Source organism: Grampus griseus (genome assembly GCF_964374135.1).
Source record: "Grampus griseus genome assembly, chromosome: 19".
NCBI classification, from domain to species: domain Eukaryota; kingdom Metazoa; phylum Chordata; class Mammalia; order Artiodactyla; family Delphinidae; genus Grampus; species Grampus griseus.
The window spans coordinates 32,013,086-32,035,229 of record NC_139013.1 but is presented as its reverse complement, the minus strand read 5'-3'; the positions used below and the strand labels follow the sequence as shown (position 1 = coordinate 32,035,229).

General features: G+C 43.0%; 1 protein-coding gene across 1 annotated transcript; it reads left to right on the top strand.

Annotated features, from left to right (window-relative positions):
• Positions 1–10,043: 10,043 nt before the first annotated feature.
• Positions 10,044–22,132, top strand: PRSS54 (serine protease 54; the record flags this gene model as incomplete). Its single annotated transcript, XM_082677816.1, has 6 exons — positions 10,044–10,101; positions 12,462–12,637; positions 17,046–17,300; positions 17,893–18,024; positions 21,392–21,622; positions 22,106–22,132. The coding sequence occupies 6 exons, from the start codon at positions 10,044–10,046 to the stop codon at positions 22,130–22,132; spliced, it is 879 nt and encodes a 292-aa protein (XP_082533942.1).
• Positions 22,133–22,144: the final 12 nt, after the last annotated feature.

Genomic DNA, 22,144 nt, shown 5'->3' with positions numbered 1-22,144 from the left:
AGGCAATATTTGAAAAGATAATAGCTGAGCTCATTCCAGAATCTATAAGAAAACATAAAAACACAAAGTCAGGAAGTACAACATATGTCAAAAAGCATAAATAAAAAGAAATTCATGCTTCAACTCACCTCAGTGAAAGCACAGTACACTCAAAACAAGAAGGTCTTAAAAAGGGCCAGAGAGAAAGGACAGATAATTTATAAAGAAACAACAATTAGGTTGAGGGGACCCTTCTCAAAGCAATGGAATCTAGAAAACAGGGAAAAAACACCTTCTGAGGATCGAGGGAAATAACTCTCAACCTAGAATTGTGTGCCACCAAAACTGTTTTTCAAGAAAACAGATGTTTTCCTGAAATGCGCATTAAGAGACATTTACAGACCAGCAAAACCTGGTAAATTTTTGTCATTAAGAAATCTGTACTAAAGAAACTTCTAAAAGATGTTCTTTGGGGAAGAGATACAAGATGTAGATATAAAGTCTAAGATAGAAAAAGGAATAGTGAGCAAATAATATAATAAATATTACTTAAATGCAAACAATCATTGAATAAAATCACAATCATAATCATAATAATTTAAAAAGTATAATGTATGGGTTAAAGCAAAAACTAAAATATAGAATGAGAATAGCATGTAAATCATAAGGGGGAGATTAAAATGGAAGCATTTTAAGGTGGTAGTATTATCATGGGGGAGCTAATATAAAAATTGTCAGAGGTGATGAAGGTAAATGTGCATGGTGAGGTAACTTGAGTGGTACCCTCTACAAGAATAGAAATAGAGTGTAAAAATTTCAAACCAGTAGCAAGGAAATGTGGAATAGACAAAACAAAACATAAGCCAAAAAGGCAAGAAAGAAGAGGGGAAAGTACAGAAAAAGCAGAACAAAAAAATTTTTTAAAAAATGAAGATAGAAGATAGTAAAAAAAATCCAAATATATCAATAATCCCAATCAACATAAAAGGAGTATACATGCCAGTTAAAAAGACAGAGATTAGGGCTTCCCTGGTGGCGCAGTGGTTGAGAGTCCGCCTGCCGATGCAGGGGACACAGGCTCGTGCCCTGGTCCAGGAGGATCCCACATGCCGCGGAGCAGCTGGGCCTGTGAGCCATGGCCGCTGGGCCTGCGTGTCCAGAGCCTGTGCTCTGGAGAGGCCACAGCAGTGAGAGGCCTGCGTACCGCATAAAAAAAAAAAAGATAGAGATTGCCAGATTGGATTCTTTTTTAAAAAATTCCAACAATGTACTATTTATAAGGGATATATCTGAAGCATAAGGTTACAGAAAGTTTGAAACTAAAAAAGTAAAAGCATGGAAAAAGAAACATCAACAGATAAAAAGCAGGCAGTTATACTCATGTCAGATAAAATAAACTTTAAGATTAAAGGTATTATTAGCGATAGAGATCATAAATATAGTCAAACGTATTATTCATGAATTCTATATTTGCAAATGTACCTACTCATTGATCTTTATTTTAACCCTAAAATAAATACTTGCAGCGCTTTGCAGTCATTTTCAGGCAGGCACAGAGTGACAAAAAATTTGAGTCACTCAACACACACTTCCCAGCTGAGGTTGAACAAGGTCATGCTCTGCCCTCCTGTTTTAGCTCATACTGTAAACAAGTATCCTTTTTGTTGTCTATTTAGTGCCGTGGTTTTTGTATTTTTGTGCTTTTTGTTGGTGATTTTGCTGTTTAAAATGGTCCCCAAGCATATGCTGGTGTCTAGTGTTCCTCTGTGCAAGAAGGCTGTGGTGTGCCTTATTGAGAAAATGCATGGATTAGATAAGCTTCATTCAGGCATGAGTTATAGTGCTGTTGGCCACAAGTTCAATGTGGCCACAAGTTCAATGTTAATGAATAAACAATATATATTAAATAAGGTGCCTTTAGACAGAAGCACACATAAAACAAGATTACGTATTGATTAGTTGATGAAAATGTTAAAAGGAGAGGTTCGCAGGAACCTAGCCTTATATTTCCCCTAAGAGCAATGGTTCAATATTCATTAATTCAGTGTTTACCGCAACTTTACAGAATATAGCTACAGAGAATAATGATAGAGAACTGTAGTTCAGTTCACCAGGAAAATATGAAAATTCTAAATGTGTATATCTAATAAATAGCCTCAAAACGTATAAAGCAAAAACTGCTATAACTATAGGAAGAAATTGATAAAGTCACCATAACAGGAGGCACCTTTCTTAATTATTGATAGGTCAAGCAGACAGAAAATCAGAGATACAAGGATTTGAAGAGAACAGTCAACAAGCTGAAGGTGAATTGATGGGTATAGATAGTTTACATTTTCCTCAAACAAACATGGAACAGTTAAAAAGTTTCTTACTATATACTAGGCCACAGAGCAAGCCTCAGAGATTTTGAAGAATTGTTATTACACAGATATTCTCCAACCAATTGGGTTAGAAGTGGATAGTAAAAGTTAAATAAAACTAGAAAATTTTAATTTTTTAATTATTATAAAAAATTTTAATTTTTTATAAAATTATATTTTTATAAATTTTATTAAAAATTTAAGTTTTAAATTTTTAATTTTTAAAAAATTTTTTAAATTTGGAAATTTAAAAACACACTTGGGTTTCTCTGGTGGTGCAGTGGTTAAGAATCTGCCTTCCAATGCAGGGGACACAGGTTCGAGCCCTGGTCCGGGAAGATCCCACATGCTGCGGAGCAACTGAGCCTGTGCGCCACAGCTACTGAGCCTGCGCTCTAGATCCCATGCTCTAGAGCCCGCGAGCCACAACTACTGAAGCCCGCGCACCTAGAGCCCATGCTCTAGCAACAAGAGAAGCCACCACAATGAGAAGTCCATGCACTGCAACAAGGAGTAGCCCCCGCTCACTGCAACTAGAGAAAGCCCACAGCGGCAACGAAGATCCAACACAGCCAAAAATATATAAATAAAATACATTTTAAAAAACCCCCAAAAAACCCCACATTTCTAAGTAGTTCAAGAGTCAAAAAAGAATCATAATGGAAATGTAAAAACACTTAGAGATGAATGATAAGGAAAGCACAAGGTATCAAAACTTTAAACTTAAGAAATGCTAAGAAAGTAGAACTTAAAGGGAAACATGAAGTCTTAAGTGCTTATTTTAGAGAAGAGGGCAAAAAATTCATGAGCTGAATGTCCAGCCTGAAATTGTAGAAAAAGAAAACAAAATAAACCTAAAGAAGGTAGAAGAAAACAAATAATAAGTCTAAGGGTAGAGAATAATAAGCTAGAAAACAAAGATACAAAGTAATAAACCAGTGCTAGTACTAAAAAAAGATGTTAGCAATAAGCTAAAAAACAAAGATACCAAAAAAAAAAACCTAAAAAAAATCCAAAAACAAAAGACAAAGAGATCAACAAAGACAAAAATTTAGTCTGAAAACACAGATAAACTGGAACTCTGGAGAGACTGATAAAGAATAGACAGAGGCATGAATAAACAATATTAGGAATGAAAAAAGAATGTTAACTTTTACAATAGAGATTTTAAAAGACAGTGAGTACTATAGTCCTTATGCCAATAATTTGAAAACTAACAAAATGGAAAAGTTCCTAGAAAAACATAACTTACCAAAGCACGTCAAGATGTATAGTCCTAGGAGCACTAAAAAAATTAATCAGCTTTAAAAATTTCCCTGCAAACACCAGACCGAGGTAGTTTTCAAACGAGTTCTGCAAAATTTCAGAGAACAGACCATTTCTATCTCCCAACTAATTCCACAGGGCCTTAAAACTGATACAACAACAAGAAAGGAAAATTATAAGCCAATCTAACTCTCAAACACAGATGCCAAAAGTCCTATATTAAACGTTGGCAAATAGTAGTGTATAAAAAGATAACATTAATCCTTGAAATTCAAGAGTGGTTTAATTTGAGAAATTCTGTATGCTTTATTAATCACACTAACCAATTCAAGAAGAAAAACCATATGATTATCTTAACTGACACCAAAAAATTATTTGACAAAATTCAATCCCAGATTTTGATTAAAACAAAACAAAACCTAGAAATAAAAGGGGAGCTCCTTAACCTAATTAAGTAAATCTATTTAACGATCTATTATCATATATTATTCTAAATGAGGAAGTGTTAGAAACCTTCCCTTTGACCAAGACAAGGATGCCCGCTATTACTGATTCTATTCAGTTTTGTACTGGAGGTCTTAGGCTGTAAGACAAGAAATGAAAGGCATAACAACTGTAAAGGGAGAAACAAAACTGTCATTATTTGCAGGTGATATAATTCTTTACATGGAAAATCCGAAAGAATCTAAAGGTAAATTATTAGAAATAGTGATGGTTTAGAGGGAAATGGTTAAAAAGAATAATAAAAGAAGACATCATTTAATTGCAACCAAAAAGTGTAAGATACCTAGGAATAAATTCTATCAAAAGATGTGCAAGACCTTTTTGCAGAAAATCATAAAACTGTGCCTAAAAATCTTAAAGGAGATCTAATTAGATTGAGTGATACATTGTGCTCATGGATAAGAAGACTCAATATTGTAAAGATGTTATATTAGCCACAGATTGATCTACTGATGGAATGCAATTCTAATCCAAATTTTAGAAGGTGTTTTTTGTTTTCGTTTTTGTTTTTTTGTGTGTGTGGAAGTTGCCAAGTTGATTCTAAAAAGTACATTTGAACATTTACAGTTAGGGCTCTTTGTCTTGTTTAAGAAACCCTTCTGTAGGTCAGCATCAGAGATCTGTTCTACTATATCATCTTCTCAAATCTTACAAGTTTTGTCCTTCACACGTAAGTCCTCAGTCTGTCTGGAATTTTTTTGTGCATGGTATAGATTCACTTTTTCTCACATGGATACTCAGTTGTGCCAGCATTAGAGTCAAGAAAAAAAAAAAGCCAAGAATAGTCAGGGCATTCCTAAAGGAAAAGAATTAGGTGAGAGCACTTGCCTTACTAGATATAGGGCTTGTACAAAGCTATATGTATAGCTTTGTACAAAAATATATAATATATATTTTTTGGCCACGCCGCGAGGCTTGCAGGATCTTAGTTCCCTGACCAGTGATCGAACCCAGGTCCTCGGCAGTGAGAGCTCAGAGTCCCAACCACTGAACCGCCAGGGAATTCCCTATAATATTTCAATACTATAATACTATAATAAAATTGTGTGGAATTGACACAGGGATATAGACAAAACGACCAGTGCAACAAAAGAGAGAGCTCAGAAACAGACCCAGGCACAAATGAAACGCTGATATATGTCTGAGGTCACATTGGAGACCTGTGGAGAAATAATGCTGGCACAACTGAGTATCCACGTGAGAAAAAGTGAATCTATACCATGCACAGAAAAGTTCCAGACAGACTGAGGACTTACGTGTGAAGAACAAAACTCGAAAGATTTGAGAAGATGATATAGTAGAATAGATCTCTGATGTTGACCTACGGAAGGGTTTCTTAAACAAGACAAAAGAGCCCTAGCTGTAAATGTTCATACATTTGACTTTATTAAAACTAAAATTGAGACCTCTGTTTTTTCAAAACACCATAAAGAAATCAAAAGTGAAAACAAAGGCCACAACTGGTAGAAGATATTCACCATACCTACAGTGAACAACATTCAGAATGTTTTAAGAATTCTTACATAGCAATAAGAACCCAACAGAAGGCAACCCAACAGAAAAAAAAGGGCAGAAGACATAAGCATTAACTTGTAGAGGTAATAAACATGTGGGAAAGTATCCTCAACATTATAGTTAGGGAAGTGCAAATTAGCAATGAGATATTATTTATACCTATTGGATTGACCAAAAATTAAGGCTGACGGTGGCAACTGTTGGAAAGGACATGGATCAGCAGGGACCCATATACACTGCTTGTATGAGTATAAATTGGTACAACCACCCTGGAAAACAGTCTAGCATTGTCTTCTAAAAACAGGTATATCCTAACATATCCTTTGACCTAGCAACCCTACGTCCAGTATACACAGCCTAGAGAAACTCTTGCCCATGTACTCAATATATAGTTTAAGCATATATACACATGGATAAACTTATTATAAAACAAAGAGCAAGAGAATGAGAGAGAGGGCAAATACAAGATAATGGTAATGTCCTAGCTCTTGTGTTGTGTGGTAAGTTTGACTTAAAGAAATATATCTGTTAAATGTTCCTTTTAAATTAAATGACTTAAAATGGAAGGTTTTCATTAGGGAAATTTACACTGACACAGCTACATGTGGTACAAATGTTCATTATCAGCCTGTTTCAAAGATTGTTGATTGGGTAATTTGATTTTCAGGGGCCAGTGGCTAATGAAATGTGTTTCATTTTGATAAGAATTGAAAAAGTCTTGCATACAAGTTCTTTATTTAGGGGTTAAGGACATGGTAAACCTGATATTCTATTTTAAACCTTTCTAGGAAGATTTAAAACATTCTATGGATGATCTCTTTCATGAAAAACTTGCAAATCCAATACAGATATCTGAAAATAAAATTTCCAAATCATGGCATGACACCATTAAAATATTTTTGTCATTTTCAAACAAGCACAATGACCTCTTTGGTATATAAGTTATAGATTTTTTTTTTCTGGAATGAGGGCATTATCATGCTTCTTGAATTTAAAATTCTTGCTTTTTTTTTTTTTTCCTAAGCAGAAAAGATATCTAAATGGCAAAAGCCTGATTCAAAGTTATGCTCTTCATAGCAGACATCATACCATGATTGGGAAGCCTTCAGTGAGCGACATTAATGAAAAATAACTCAAAAAGAAGGCAGCATGAGCTAGTGACACAATTCCTGTTCAAGAGACTTTGTAGGATGTTGTCTCAGTATAGTAGAAAAGTCACCCCAAGCAGGTGAGCAATGACTATGACATATTTGGGTGAGTAGATATTTTGCTTAACAATTCAACAAACCAGGGATGAGTAGGAAGCAATGCTTGGAAAATAGGTGGTACATAAATGAAGAAATGCTTGATATTTTTTGTCCTGTTAATTTCACAAGAGATTTCTGAAGTGTGGTAAAGCTCTTATTGGCATGTTGAAAAAACATTTTCCAAAGCTGCAATGGGACATGAAGAAATATTTTCCAGAGGGAAAAGAAACCAAGCGGACTAGAAATCCGACCATCACTATCTCTCAGAATCAAACTTTCAACTTTCCAGAAGACAATTTCAACTCCCCAGGTTTTGAGCATGGTGGGCAGGTCCCTGAGCATCAGAGAACAGTCATCAGTGAAAAAACTCTCTCCGTGATTTTAGAGTCCACGTTCAATCTGAATACACTGAACTGAATATCTGATGGAGCCCCCAGAACATGCTGCGATTTCAGACGTCCTCTGAGAGTTAGGATTTTCTAACTTAATGTAAATAAAGAGTGAAAATAGAAAGTGACAGGTTGAAAAACGACATATGTTTCATGCTGTCACTGTCCTGGATATGGAGCCCTTGGTGTAAGATGGAAAATGAATTTCCTTTCAAAGATATAAAATATAAATTTTATTATTATTAACCTTAAAGAATTATTTAAAACGTTTTGATGAATTTTTTTTTAATTTACCTGAAGTTGGCAGTCTGTAATAAGTGGCCCAGAGAGGATGAAAATTTGAGGCCCACTGTCTATAAGGTCTGCTGGGCCCCTGCAGGATTCTGAGCCTTTCTTATCGTGGGTTATGCTAGATCCTTCCTGTGAGGAGACAGAGTGTTTCTGGTGGTTTGCGCATGACCTCTTTTCATGAAGAAATTTAAAGAGGAATCTGGAGAGAGTCAGGGTCTTGGGCACTAACCTCAGCATCTCCATTCTTACAGAGCAAACTTTGACTTTGCCCCAATCACTGTTGCTACTTCCGTCCCCTATAAAGGTAGCACGTGGTCCAGGCTGAGAAATGCAGACTTGGAGATCGTTGACCCTGGAGTTGGAAGGATCTGGGTTGGAATCCTGCCCACGTTTTCCAGGTGTTCGGCTTTAGGGAAGTGACTTTCCCACCCTGAGGCACTCTGTTTCCATCTGGAAACTTGGGTAATTCCCTCATCCTGGCACGGTGATTGTGAATCCTGAATGAGAAAATGTGAAAGCTCTCTGAGACCTGCAATGTGGAGCATACTCAAGTATCAACAGCTCCCACCTCTCCCACTGCCAAAAATCTTACCGATTCCATTCTCCCAGCAGAAGCTAAGCCCTGCTCGGTGCTGGAGGTGATAGAGGCTGGCGAGGCACACATGGGATGGGTGTCAGGGAAACCGTGAGGGGAAGGAGATAGTGGCTCCTCTCTAGTCAGGCTTCGCTCTCTATCCAGCCATCCTTTCCCCATCAGCCATTCATCTGTCTGTCCAATGAGTGCCATTTACGCACCTGCGCCAGCAGCCTGCGAGCCCTCTGGTTCCATGGAGTTACATCTCACCACAACGTTCTCGACACTTTCCTAAAGTCCTGGCATTTGTGCTGAAGCCAGAGCTGTTCGTAGCGGCCAGAGTGCAGATCCATCTGGCCCGGTGGTCTGGCAGGGCCCTTCTGGTAGCTCCACGTGGACCCACAAGCCGTGGGAGCTAAAGAAAACTGGGCTGAGCCTCCAGGAAACCACAGAGGGAGTGTAAGAAATGTTGTCAGGGATTGGAAAAACCAAACCCACCCAAGTCGTGGGCTTCCTCCATCCAGTCAGACAGACTCATGTAGACACAGGGCAGGTTCTGAGGAGGCAGACAGACCACAGCCACGACTGGACCGGACTCTGTGATCCAGCGAAAGGGATGCCATCTCAGCCAGACTTGGGGAGAGGCTGGCTTCCAGAATAGCCCTGCCAAGTTTAGGAAACAGGCAGGCTTTTCATCCCGGCTCCTCCTGCGTCCCCATGTCCAGACGTTTGCTTGGTGACACCATGGTAACTATGATGCCACAATGGAACATTCTTCCCAATGTGGTAGCAGGAATCCCTCTGTTGAGCTCTGCGGTGTAAGGTCAGGGTGAGTTCATTTCTCCTTTAGCAGGAGCAGTTCACGGAAGAACTCTGAGAACCATTCTGACGACAAGAAACACTTGGTGTCATGAGCAGAACATGGTGACTGAGGACGGCATGCACGGGTTCCTTGGGCTCTTGTGCATTGTCTGAGGTGAGGGTAGGTCTGGTGGTGGGGCTGATGGAGGAGCACGCCTGGGCTTTGAATTCCAGCTCCACCACTTGGCAGCTGTGTGACCTTGGGTGGGATTCTCAATGTCTCTGAGTATCAGTTTCTGAATCTGTAAAATGGGAATGATGATAGTGTCCACCTCACGGGGTGATTGTGTGAATGAACTGAGTGACATGCTGGGGCAGTTACTATGTAAAAGGATGAGCTGTCACCAATTAGAAGAAATTCCAGTAGAGTTTAGTAGGAGGGGCAAAATCAGGGTAGGCTTTCACGGAACACCTGCTTTTTGCTGTCAGCAGCATTTTACAGCTACAGAGTTAAGGCTAGGGTTGAATTCCACGCGTCAAAAGATGACCCTGGGCTTCCCTGGTGGCGCAGTGGTTGAGAGTCTGCCTGCCAATGCAGGGGACACGGGTTCGTGCCCCGGTCTGGGAGGATCCCACCTGCCGCGGAGCGGCTGGGCCCGTGAGCCATGGTCGCCGAGCCTGCGCGTCCGGAGCCTGTGCTCTGCAACGGGAGAGGCCGCGGCAGTGAGAGGCCCGCGTACCGCAAAAAAAAAAGAAAAAAGAAAAAAGAAAGATGACCCTTTTCTGAGACCCAGCTCTGTGGGAAAGCCGGAGGCCCTGGATTGCGGATTGTGGAGAAAACTGACCGGCATGGCCACCTTCTCTTGCTGGGCCGTCTTACGCGTCGCCGGCTGAAGAGCGGGGCTGGGCAGCTGGCTCCTGCCTCTTTACGGCACGGACCCAAAAAATAGGGATGTTTCCCATGTCTTGGAAGTTTTGTCAGTGGAAAGGAATAGAGGCAGGGACTCTGACGCTGGGGGAAAATCACCACCTTGGGGAGGAGAGGAAAAGCCCATGCGTTTGGCTGTTCTGTGTTCACAGCTGCCCATGGTGTCTGCTGCGGCTCTCTCTGGGGATGGAAGTGATGAGACGGACGCTCTTGGTGCTGTTCTACGTCTCCCATGCTTCTGCCAGTGAGTGTGCTTCTCTCTTCCTTCCCAACTTTAGCTGATTGTGTGACATGGCAGGGGGAATCATCCCGGAAGAGAAAATGGTACTTAATGTCCAGGGAGGGACTCAGGGGGTAGGTGATTCATGGCATTTTGCTCTGGGCAGCTTGCGTTGGTGGTGGGAACCAGGGACAGAGTGGGACGTGTGGCGTGGATGTAGGAAACTGCGGCTTCAGCAGCCTGATGTCAGGCCTAGTCCTTGGTGAGAGTACGGTTAGGGAGACAAGCCTTAGGCTATGGAGAGGTCCCTGCGCAGAGCGGGTTGGCGTGAGGCCTGCCTCCCCACTCACAGCCCTGCCCTGCTCTTCCGGAGGCACGTTCCCTGCGCTCCGTCAGGTGGCAGACATCCTTCCTGAGCCGGGGTGGGGGCCCGAGGTGCGTCTTATGCACTTGGCAACCGGGCCTTCCCTGTGTTTCTACTTCAGTATTGTTCCGATGAAACCCTTTATCCTTAAACCTTATTGTTACCTCTAAACTGACCCCCAGTTGCAGGGCCCGGCCCGGGAATAGGGAGGTGTCTGAGAGGCTGCCTGGCCTCAGTTGGCAGAAGTGGCAGCTGCAGTCCCCTCCCCGACCCCCAGCTTGCCCAGGACTAAAATTCCGGCCTGGAAAGGGGAGACGGAGTGGGGCACCTGACTAAAGCAGGCTCTGCCCCACCTTCTGCCACCCCAGCTGGCTCTCTCCTGTCTTCCTGGAGTTAGATGGGGGACAGGAGAGGCTTCCCGTGCACGCACACACACACATACACACGCCAAGAGGACCGTCCCACCTTCCAGGCCTCCTCTATCTCCTTGCAGCCCAAGGAGACAAAACACAGACAGGGCCTCTCTCCTCTCTTAAAAAGCCTCAGGCAAGGGACCCAGGGCAACCATTTCATCTCTGAGGCAGATTTCCTCATTATATCCTGGCTGTTCAAGAGTTTTATAAGGACGAATGAATCAGCCAGCTAGAGCTTTGAAAAAGCAAAAGTCATCACAAACCTGTAGGTTCTTCGTGCGTTAGGAAGAGTTGGTTAGTGCCTCGTTCACTACAGATTGCCAATGTCCTGTGGAAAAAAAACGGAATTCTTGTCTCTGGTGATCCTGAAGCACTTGGTGACCTTACAGACATCATCTTGCTAACAACCAGCTCTTGTCACTGTTTCAGCAAAGACTCCAAGTGTCAACTCATAGAGATGTTTGATCACATGACGCCCTAGAATGGAGGTCTGCTGTGGTCTTTTAATGACTATACTGAATGTTCAGTCAACTTCAGCGTCATGGTTTGGAAACTCTCTGTCATTGATGTTCACCTCAGAGGTCACCTCCTGGGGGAAGCCCTCCCAGACTTCATGTTCTGGGCAGAATCCATGCCCCCTCCTCTGTATACTCGGGGCACTGTCCCTTGTGTCACAAGTCTCTCTGAATGTTACCACTCTCCAATGTGTCTGTCTCCCTTGTGCACTGTGACCTCCCCTGGGGCGGGGACAGGATCCCGAAATCCTTCCCTGCCAGCCCAGCCCCTAACTCAGCAGGGCTGCGTGTGCGGTTGGATGAATGGCTGAAAAAGAAGCCACCAATGACCTGACTTTTTCAGCTGGTGCTACCCACCATGTGACACACAGAACCCAGGGCCACCGATTTAGAAAAAAAGCACTGGGTACTCATGCAGTGGCTACCAGAGCAGTGGTTTACATGGGGAAAAGATGGAATTGTCCCCTGGGGTTAGCATTATCAGTCATGGGGACACAACTCTCCTCTTGTGAGAGGCGTGTGTTACCCTACCTCTCATAAAAGGAAACTGAGGCCCAGACAGAGGAGTGGCTCTCCCCAGGTCTCAACACATAGGGGCCAACTGCACTTGGGACACTGTGTCCAGGGACTTCCTGAAACACTAGTGGTTCTCAACCCCAAGTACACATTCGAATATACCCTGGGGAGCTTTTGGAAAACATTAATGCCCAGGCCTCATCTCCAGGGGTCTGGGAGGGGCCGGGCAGCAGGCGGATGAAATGTTCAGTCAGCTTGAGAATCCCTATACTCCACTCTGCATAGGCGAGGATGAGATGGGCACCCCTGGTCCACTAAGGAGGCCAGGCACGGGGACTCATCGGGACAGGGCACGTGGACTAGGGAGGGAGACCCACCAAGGGCCTTTTATGGGGAAGAAGACCCACTAGGAAAATAAATGTGGGTGGTAGAGTTAGTGGTGACCAGGACAGAGAGCCAGAAAAAGTGGGGAACCAGCGGAAGTGCGAGCGGGTCCTGGGGTCTGGTGCGGTGGCGGCAGCCCCAGGCCTCCAGCTCTTTGCCCCAGCAGTGAGGCCCCTGCACAACCCCCTGCAGCTTGCGGCATCCAGAAAAGCAACACCGTGGAAACTTCCGAGGAGGGTTTGGTCGAAGACGAGGAGTTCCCATGGGTGGTGTCGCTGCAGGATGTCCAGTACACCCACCTGGCTTTCGGCAGCATCCTCAGTGAGTTCTGGATCCTCAGCATCGCATCCGCCTTTCAAAACAGGCCAGTACCCCTCCTTTGGAGTCTACACAGCCCACCGAGGCGGAGTGGGGGGGCTCTGTTTCCTGCTCAGCTTGGGGAGGCCTGGAAGGTGGATGCCCAGTGACAGGGCAACAGGGCTTTTTACCAGCGCAGTGCTCACTGTGAGTTTGGGGCTCCTGAAGTCACCAGTTGCCAAGGTTGGCGCAGTCTGTGTCTCCTCTGCTGTGAGGACTGCCAGCTGCACAACTGCAAAGTGAAACGATTGTTTCTCCATCTTCTACAGGAAGGATATTTGTTCCCATTTTATTACAATCACAAAGGCACTGACTTTTATTTTTAGACACTTTAAAAAAAATTTTTTTAAAACATCTTTATTGGAGAGGCACTGACTCTTGATACTAGAGGTTCCTATTGCTTATCTTGTTTAACTGAATTGATAGGAGCCCTTACCTTAACACACTTACCTCAGGCCTTAACAATGTGACTGCCACAAACACATGCACGTAGAGAAAAGACTTGAAGGAAATCCGCAAACACTTGAAGAGTGCCCATCTCTGGGTGCTCAGAATGCATGTGATTTGTTTTCTTCTTTGAACTTCTCTGTATTCTCCAAATTTTTTACAGTAAATGAGCATTTTCTTAAACCAGAAAAAGAAAAAAAGCCTATACATGCTATTAAAGGAATAACTTTTTTTGATAAAACGTCTCACTTTCTGACCCAATGATTTCACTTTTGGGTATCAACATTAAGGAAATAATTTCAACCACTGGAAAAGTTTTATGCACAAGTTGTTCATAGGATGATTAATTACACACAAAACACTGGAAGTGTAATGTCTGATTATCATGGATAAGTAAATTATGATATAGTTACTATTTTATAGTTTATAATATATTATATATGATACACAGTATATAACTTCTATATACAATTACATATAGATCCATCTATTCAATATATTATATAGATATATATTGTATGTGATATATACTATATATAGTATATATTATACAGTATATAATATATATAGTATACATACTATATATATTACAATTATAATTTATAAATATATAGTATATTATATAATTTATAGTATATATACTATATATTATATACTATTTATACATTATATATTATATATACACATATAGAGTGTGGGGAGAGAGAATATAATTACTATAACTGGCCAAATACATTATAGTGTAAACCCTTGATGAGATATTGTACAATTGCTGAATTTTTTAACATATGATTTGTATTTTTTAATTAAAAATACATGTATTTAAATGAAAATACATGTAATACTGTGATGTTCATGAGGAATCAAAGGGTGTATAATGAAAATCAGCTCCTCCCCTTCCCTGCCCTTCAGTCATCATTTCCCTCCCTTGAGCCATTTCTGTCACCAGTTTCTTGGGTGTTCTTCCTGAAACACTCCATGCACTCATGGATATCTACATACCTATAGGTCTATCTATATTGACTCATATCTATTGACAGAGAGAGAATTTTCTTTCTCCCCTGTATTAATCTGCTGGGGCTGCCACAATGAAATACTACAGACAGGGTGGCTTAGACAATAGAAATTTATTTCTTACCGTTTCAGAGGCCTGGAAGTCCAAGATCAAGGTGTCAGCAGGGTTGGTTTCTCCCAAGGACACTCCTTGGCGTGTGGACGGCCACCTTCTCCTTGTGTTCTCCTATGGCCTTTCCTCTGTGTGCACACATTCTTGCTGTCTCTTCTTCTTATAAGGACACCAGTCCTGTTGGATTAGGGCCCCACCCTATGGACTCATTTAACCTTAATTACCTCCTTTAAGGCCCTATCTCCCAACACATTCACACTGGGGGTTAGGGCTTCACCTATGAATATGGGGGGACACAATTCAATCCATAACACCCACCAACACAATTAGTAACACACCATATACATTATTCCACTCTTAGCTTTTTTCACTCTGTCATGAATGTTGGGTGATCCTTTCTTATCGATACATAGAAAGTTACCTCATTATATGCATCAGTTAGCTGCCCAGTATCCCATATGGATGTACCATAACTACACGGTCCTCTAATAATGGAAATTTGGGTTGTTTCCAATCTTTCACTAGTAGCAAAAAATGCTGCAGTAGATATACTTGGACACACATTATTTCACATACATGGAAGTATACTGTTGCACGAATAACCTAAGAGTGGAAAAACTGGACTAAATCTTGATAGCTGTTGCCAACCAGCCCTCCAGAGAGGTTCCGTTGTCTATGTAGTGTTTTCATTATTGCTATTTTCTATCTGGTCTGCTGTTTTGGTTTTGATTTCCTCTCTGACTCTGGGTTTTATTAAAGACCATTTAAAAATATCCAGGTAATAGGGTGTTTTGTTTTGTATTTTAACATGATTTAAGTTTGAGTTAGACTGCATGGTGATCTATTAAGGAATTTGCTGATGTTATCTTTGGGGTCTACTATGTGGTCTGTATGAATATTTTCCACAGGTAAATTAAAGAGCTCATTTTCTGTCCTTGGAGTACAATTTAATATATAAAATTAGGGCAGGGAGTCTACTTGATCTATCCTAGGCTGACTGAGGTGAATTACAAATTTCTGGCTTTTCCTCCTCCTATTTCCTGGAATTTAATTCATGAACATTGTATCACTTGCTGCAGATATTTATAAGTGAACTCTTCACTGCAGACTGAATTCCTTATCATCATGAAAGGCCTTTCTTTGTCTTGTTGCATGCTCTTCTGCTCTGGTGTTCAGAATGAAGCTCCTGCTTTTTGTTTTTATTTTGGACTCTTCTTTTTTTATTGCTTGCTGTTTTTCTCTTCATTATATGGCTTTGTTTTGTATGTCTCTTCTGACAAATTTGGAAAGTTTGAAGTTGTGTTCTCCTGGTCATCTTAGAATTATAATTTCATGGAAGACACACAAATCTTGTTTCTCTCTGGATAGTCCTCTATAGATTCTACTGTGGCTGATGCCAGAATTCCTGTCTTTTCACTTCTTCCCTCATTCTTCATGACCACACAATTTTAATAGCTTATGTACTTTAATGTTTACCTTGATTCATATATATATATATATTTGTACACCCCTGTTATTTCATATATTAGCTATAAATAAATAATAGTTTAGACTTCCATAAAAGATGAGAAAATTGGTGTATATACCTACCTCTGCTGGTTTACATCACTACTCCTATCTATAACTTTAAAAGTTTCTCTTTTGTTTTAATTTTAGACCCATATTATAACGAATTCCACACTTACTGACCATCACTTTGCTGGATTTTTTCCATTCAACACTAGAATTGGTTAAAATTTGTCTTCAAGTAGTTTTTTTTTTTTTGGCCACGTTGCACAGCATGTGGGATCTTAGTTCCCTGACCAGGAATTGAACGTGTGCCCCCTGCAGTGGAAGTGCAGAGTCCTAACTACTGGACTGCCAGGGAAGTCCCTCCAAGTAGTTTCTTAAAGGGCTCCCAAGAACCATATTTCCTCGAGTTTTACATATTCAGAAATGTTGTGCTGCCCTGCTTCCGTTTGAAGACTTAACAGGCATTCTCACCCCCACCGCACCTCAGCTTCTGGTATTAAATCTTGCTGTGGAGAAGTCTGAAGCCATTCTGATTTTTTCCTCTGTAGGTGGGAGATCACACATCCCAGTATTCCCCGGGAGAGGCCTGGTTTACACCTGTTATCCTATTGTTAGCATCCCCTTTCACTCCCACAAGTCCCCCAGCTTAGACAATAAATCAGAGGACAAACTTAAGATGACTTAATCTGTTTTGTGTGGATGCCCAAGGATTCCTTCTTTGTCACTGAAGTCCAGCAACTTTACTAGCCATGCTGGATCTCTCCCATTTGCCCCTCCAGACCCACTCTCTACTCTTTTCCATTCTGCTGGGTGCCAGGAGGCTGACCTGTGTGGGTTACACCAATGGGCGCTCTTGCCTTCTGGGCTCCAGTTGGGTTTGGCCAAAGGGAGCACTGGGAAGAGATCAGAGGGAGGAAGGAAGTGAGGTCAGGTATTCCCCTGACAGGTACTGCAGACTGGATGCCTCCTCCAGCCAAGGGACCCACTCCCCATGGCTCTGTCTGACCACTCCCTCCCACCAACACCCTGTTGTTACCTCAGCAGAAGGCTGCATATGCCACCCGGAACCCAGCATACTGCACTAGTCTCTGTGATTTCCCTACGTCCTGCGAGACCTTTGTAAAGAGTCCCTTTATTAAACTTTCCTCAGTTTACCTTATTTGAGTGTGCCATCTGTTTCCGGCTGGGAGCTGACAAGGGTATGTCTCAGTGTTGAGCATTCTGTATTGAGTTTTCCCTAGGATATGGAGTATGCTTCCACACTGTAGACACAAGTCTTATTTCTGGAAAACTTTCTTGGCTTCTCAAGATTACCTTGCTCTCTCTCCAGGAAGGACGCTGTTGCTATAGTTGGTATAGCTAAGATGGATGCAAAACTGATCGCTCACAAAGAATATCCAGTGAACACCATCATCGTCCATGAGGACTTTGATAATAAAACAATGAAAAATAACATAGCCCTCCTGAAGACAGACACGGCGATGCAGTTCAACAACCTGGTCCAGCCCATCTGCTTCCTCGGCAGAAAGCTGCATATGCTACCAGCCTTGCAGAACTGCTGGGTGGCAGGATGGAATCCCACATCTGCAGTTAATGCCTTTCTTCTCCTAGAGGAGGCTGTGTGTGTGCTAGCAGTGGGGGTGACTGGGATGAACCATTCTAGGGCTTAGCTCAATAACTCAGGTGGCCTGAGGTTCTAGAGTTGGGCTGGAACCCTCAGTTAATCCGTCAAGATTCCCAGCGCTTGCCCTCTTGAGGCCATTCTTACGTCTGGTCCTTTTTCTTCTATTCCTACACCAAAATTGGAAGTACTTGGGCAGCAAGCAGCCTGAAATGAGTGCAAGGTTACCGAAGGGCCAGGGGACATTATTCCCTGAACCAGAGCTGACAGTCCTCTTGTATGAGCCATCCTTGTTTTCTTTTATTTTTGGGAAACAAACAAGGAAATGCATTCATTCTCTGTAGATGTAGATGTGAACATTTTCTCTGCCTATTTTCACATTCAAGTTCAAAGCAAAGGTAGTTTTCAGTAAAAACTGAGACACAGGTTCGGATTTCTGTGAGGAAAAGGGGGTTTATCAGAACATTTCCTACTCACTCCCATCTGGATATGTGAGTTGTAGTTGCGTTGACTCGGGGGACGTCTTCTTGTGAATAATTCTCGGGCTCTCTGTTGTCCAGACAGGAAATCACATGACAATGAGTATCCTGAGGAAAATCTCCGTGAAGGACATCGACTTGTGTCCCTTAAACAAAATCGAGAAAACAGGATGTGGCAATCACATAGAGATGGAAACTGATGCCGTCTGCTTGGTAAGAACGTGGTGGAACAGAAGCTACAGGCTGAGAGTAAGCAGTGGTCACTTCATGGGGAGCCTCAGGACTCCCCCTCGCTGGATTGTGAGCTCCGTGAGGGCAGGGACTGTCACCTGGGATTCATGGACGTCTCCAGGGCGAACAGCACTTGGCAGGTAGCAAGTGCTCAATAACAATCTGCCGAATGGATTAACCAGTCACTGTTTTCAGTGTGACATGACAAAGCATGGCTAAGTCACATGTTTTTTCATTAGCTAAAAGTTTGAAAGAGTGAGTCCAAACCACATGTGCAGATATACGCTGAGCACGCCTACAGCGTGGGCTCGCTGTATTCGGCTTCTTTGGAACCCAGCCTGATGCTATTGTTCATCCATTACTGGGTTTCTTTTTCCCTGTAAGAAGCCCTGCCCTCTAGCTGAATGTGGGCTGTCCAGGTGTGGCTGTCCTACTGCCTCAGGAAACTGTGCAGAATTCACAAACACCTGTCCAGGCCCCCTCATATCTGTATCTGGAAAAAGTGTGGCTTACCAGGGCCACAGAGTTAATAAATCTTAAAGGCGAGAACTCAGGTCTGCCAGATTTCCAGGCAGAGTTTCCCTCCTCTACTCTAAAATTGTCCAAGACACTGATCAACCACTTTTCTCGAAGTAACCTTCAGGATTCCCTGATGGGGAAATTTTTTTCCCAGAGGATCTAGGGAAAGTTTTTTAGAGAAAAAGGAAAAAATACATATGTGCGGACAATTCTTTCTCAAAGTCATTTTATTGCAAAAGCATGAGGGACTGCCTTTCATCAGGAAATAAGTTTGCCCTTCTAAAGTTGGCTCAACATTTATCAAGTGCCTACATTGTCCTGGGCTCTCTTCCAGGCGGAGGATTGTAGAAGCTTCTTAAATTAGAGAATGTGTTAAAATACAGTAGAACACGTAGCTACTTAACAAAATCCTGCCATCAGCCACTCCATCAACCTAGTACCACACTTCATCAAATCCAGGATGCTGTCAGGTGCAGAATGCACCATTATTTTATGTAACACTGAGAAAGTAAAAATGCTGCCACTGAAACTCTGGAATCTACTGATTAAAAGACACATCCCATTTCAAAGATGCTAACTTTTAAGAGCATCTTAAATTCACTGGAATATGGTAAGCTGCTTACCCTCTAAATGATCACCTCTTTAAACTACCCACAAAGGTCAGATTGGTTTTTAACTGTAGCACACCTGTAGACAGTCCTTTGTTTTTTAAGAGAATTGTGCTTGCAAAAAAAAAAAAAAAGTTGCCTTGTCTACCTAGGATCCTTCCTAGGAAATGTGTTCTAGTGTCCAGAGGTCCTCAAAGCCACACTTCTCACATGTAGAATAAGTTACCCAGGTTCAGTGTCTGCCCTAACGGGTCCTCAGAAACCCAGCAAAAGTAGAATAGCTCTGAACTCACCCCTCCTTTGTTCCCACAACTGTTAGGGCTTTTGCTGGATGTCAAGGTTGAGGATCACGCAATGAAAGGGGGTCGCTCCCCTGGGAGATGAGGTGGGGCTGGAGCGCCTGGTGCTTTTTGTCTCCGTTGCTTGAGCTTCAGAAGTCTCGGCCTTACACGTCACGGGGAATAGAAACAGCAGCTTATTCTACACCCGAGTGGAACAGCAACTTGCAAAACCACACAATAGCCAGGGATGTTGACCGCACAGTCATTTGTCAAAACTATTTGTCCTGAATGGCATTCTTTTTCTTCCTCAAGCTGTAAAAGCACAGTTAAAGCAAATTGGGAGTGGGACTGGTGAACGGCGGGGAGACCACTCCATCCTTGGCCAGAGAGCCTCTGGGCCCCAGGAAGACACAATGAGGGGCAGATGAGAGCCAGTTCACCAGTCCTAGGAGGACCAGCCAGAGCTCAGGGATGAAATCTCCGCCCTCTGCTGTTTGGCAGCATGGGATGCAAACAGTAGAATGTGAGAAACTGAAAAAATCAAAGAGTTCCACACTCAAGCACCCCCTTCCATCTAATGAGAAGCACAGAGCGAAGTCTGGAATGTCATCCTCGTGTGTGTGCAGCTGTGGGACAACCAGGGCATTATGGCAGCCTTGCAGAGCATGCCTCCCATGGCCCTGCTTGCAGAAGTGTTCTTTGCTTCTCCCATTTGCCTGCATTTCTGTTCTGGTGTGGCCTCCTCAGAAAAAGGAGGGTTTAGTGAAAGAGGCTGCATGTGTGTAGGAACCCAAGAAAGCTCCAACATCCAGGCCTGGGAATGGGCAGGGGCTGAGGTGACCACTGTTTTGCCTGTTGAATTCTCACTGTTGAGTCTGTTCAGATTGTTTCCCATTGTCAGCTGCAAGCCCCCTCCCTCCGTGCCTCAGTCCACACAGTGAGAGCAAACTGTGATCACCCAGCCTGTCTCGCCTGGCAGGTCACATAGGTCAAAGGTGGCTGGCCAGCCTTTGATGATAAACTCCCTCTTGGATCAAGATGGACCACAGGCTGGTGCTGGGGGGCAGGTATTCCTTTAAGAGGAGGCCTGGGGGCGGGGGGTAGGGTGGAGGACAGGTAAGGTAAATTATACCTAGTAGCTGTCCTGTTGCTTTTCCCACATTTCTCAGTTTTTCACATTAAAAATGATGGCCTTTTCTGCACAGCAGGGTAATAGCAGCTAATTGTTAACTGAGTGCATCCCGTATGTCAGGCACTGTGCCAGGAGCTCTGCCGGTGTTACAGGCACTAACCGTGTCCCCACTTTAGCTCAGAGAATTAGCTAACCTGTTAGGGTCACATGTCCAGCCAAGTGTGCTGGGCTTCTACCCACTCACCTGAAGGGAGATAAGGTCTGTGTGGCAGAACTCCCGGGGCCCAGAGGACTGCTCCTGAGAGGTGCACTGGCAGGCAGCTGCCAGGTTGGAAAAGCTGTGAACCCAGCCCGGCAGCGTGTGCTTCCTGCAAGTCTGACTGACCCTAGCAGGACTGTGGGTAGGTGCAAGCAGCTTAAACGAAGGATGGAAACAAAATAGGGAAGAGAAGGAAAAACGGGAGCATTCCAGGCCAGAAAGGAACAAAATAACATTTGAGGAGTGAGAAACCAAAAGAGAGGGAGGATTTATTCAAAGTACTGGAAAGGGGCAAGAAAATGAAATGGGATCCAGGAAGCTACAGGCAAACTGCAGGAGCCTACAGATAATTTGTATAATGAAAGGAAAGGTCATCTTGTTGGAATTTGTGGTGGAGGTGGCCTAGATTGGAAATATTATCCTATAACTTACCCCATTTCCAGTGAGAACCAGTGTAAAACTTTTCTAGAAGATAGTAAATTGCACAGGGACATATTAAAAAAGAAAACAAGTTTTTCTAAGACCTGAAGCTTTCTGTCCTTTGTCACAGGGGGACCCAGGAAACCCAATGATGTGTGAGCTGAAGGAATTGAATCTGTGGGTGCTGAGAGGAATCCTGTCTCAAGGTGGTGAGAAATGCCCTGGCCTGTTCCTGTACATCAAAGTGGAAGACTACAGCAACTGGATCACATCCAAGACCAAGAAGACCAGCCCTCCCCTGTCTTCCTTCCACCACTGGAAAAACCTGATTCCTTTCCCCAGCCACTCATCATGTGATGCTGTGACACAGAAAAAACATGCTGGGCTGAGCCAGGTTGGACAGTCCCAACCACACTTCCAAGGACAAAAAAGGGCCACCATGCATTCATGGTCACAAATGGCAAATGGCACTCCAGTGAGTCTAGACTTTAGGGAAAAGAATCTGAGGGAGTCAGACAAGTCTGAGGTGGTCATCCAACCCACGTACTATGATGACAACGGTGGGGAGGTTGGGGAGGGCAGGTCTCTATTGGGCCAGAACAGGTTACATCAGCCCCAAGAAATTATCTTATTTTTCTTTGTGCTTGTTTTCTTTGGTAATGGTATCTTAGTCTAGGAGCTAACCTTCCAAATGGAAGAGTAAGCTCAGAATGCTGAGTGCCAGGCATTCACCACGCTGCTTTGGTGTCTCTTTTTGAGAGTTGCACAGCTGGGCTGCCACGGACACGCCCACAGTACAGACTGGGGGGGGGGTCTCCCTCCTCTGTCCCACTCTCACATGCAGGAAGGTCATTTTCATGTGTGCTTGTGAACTAAACGTGGG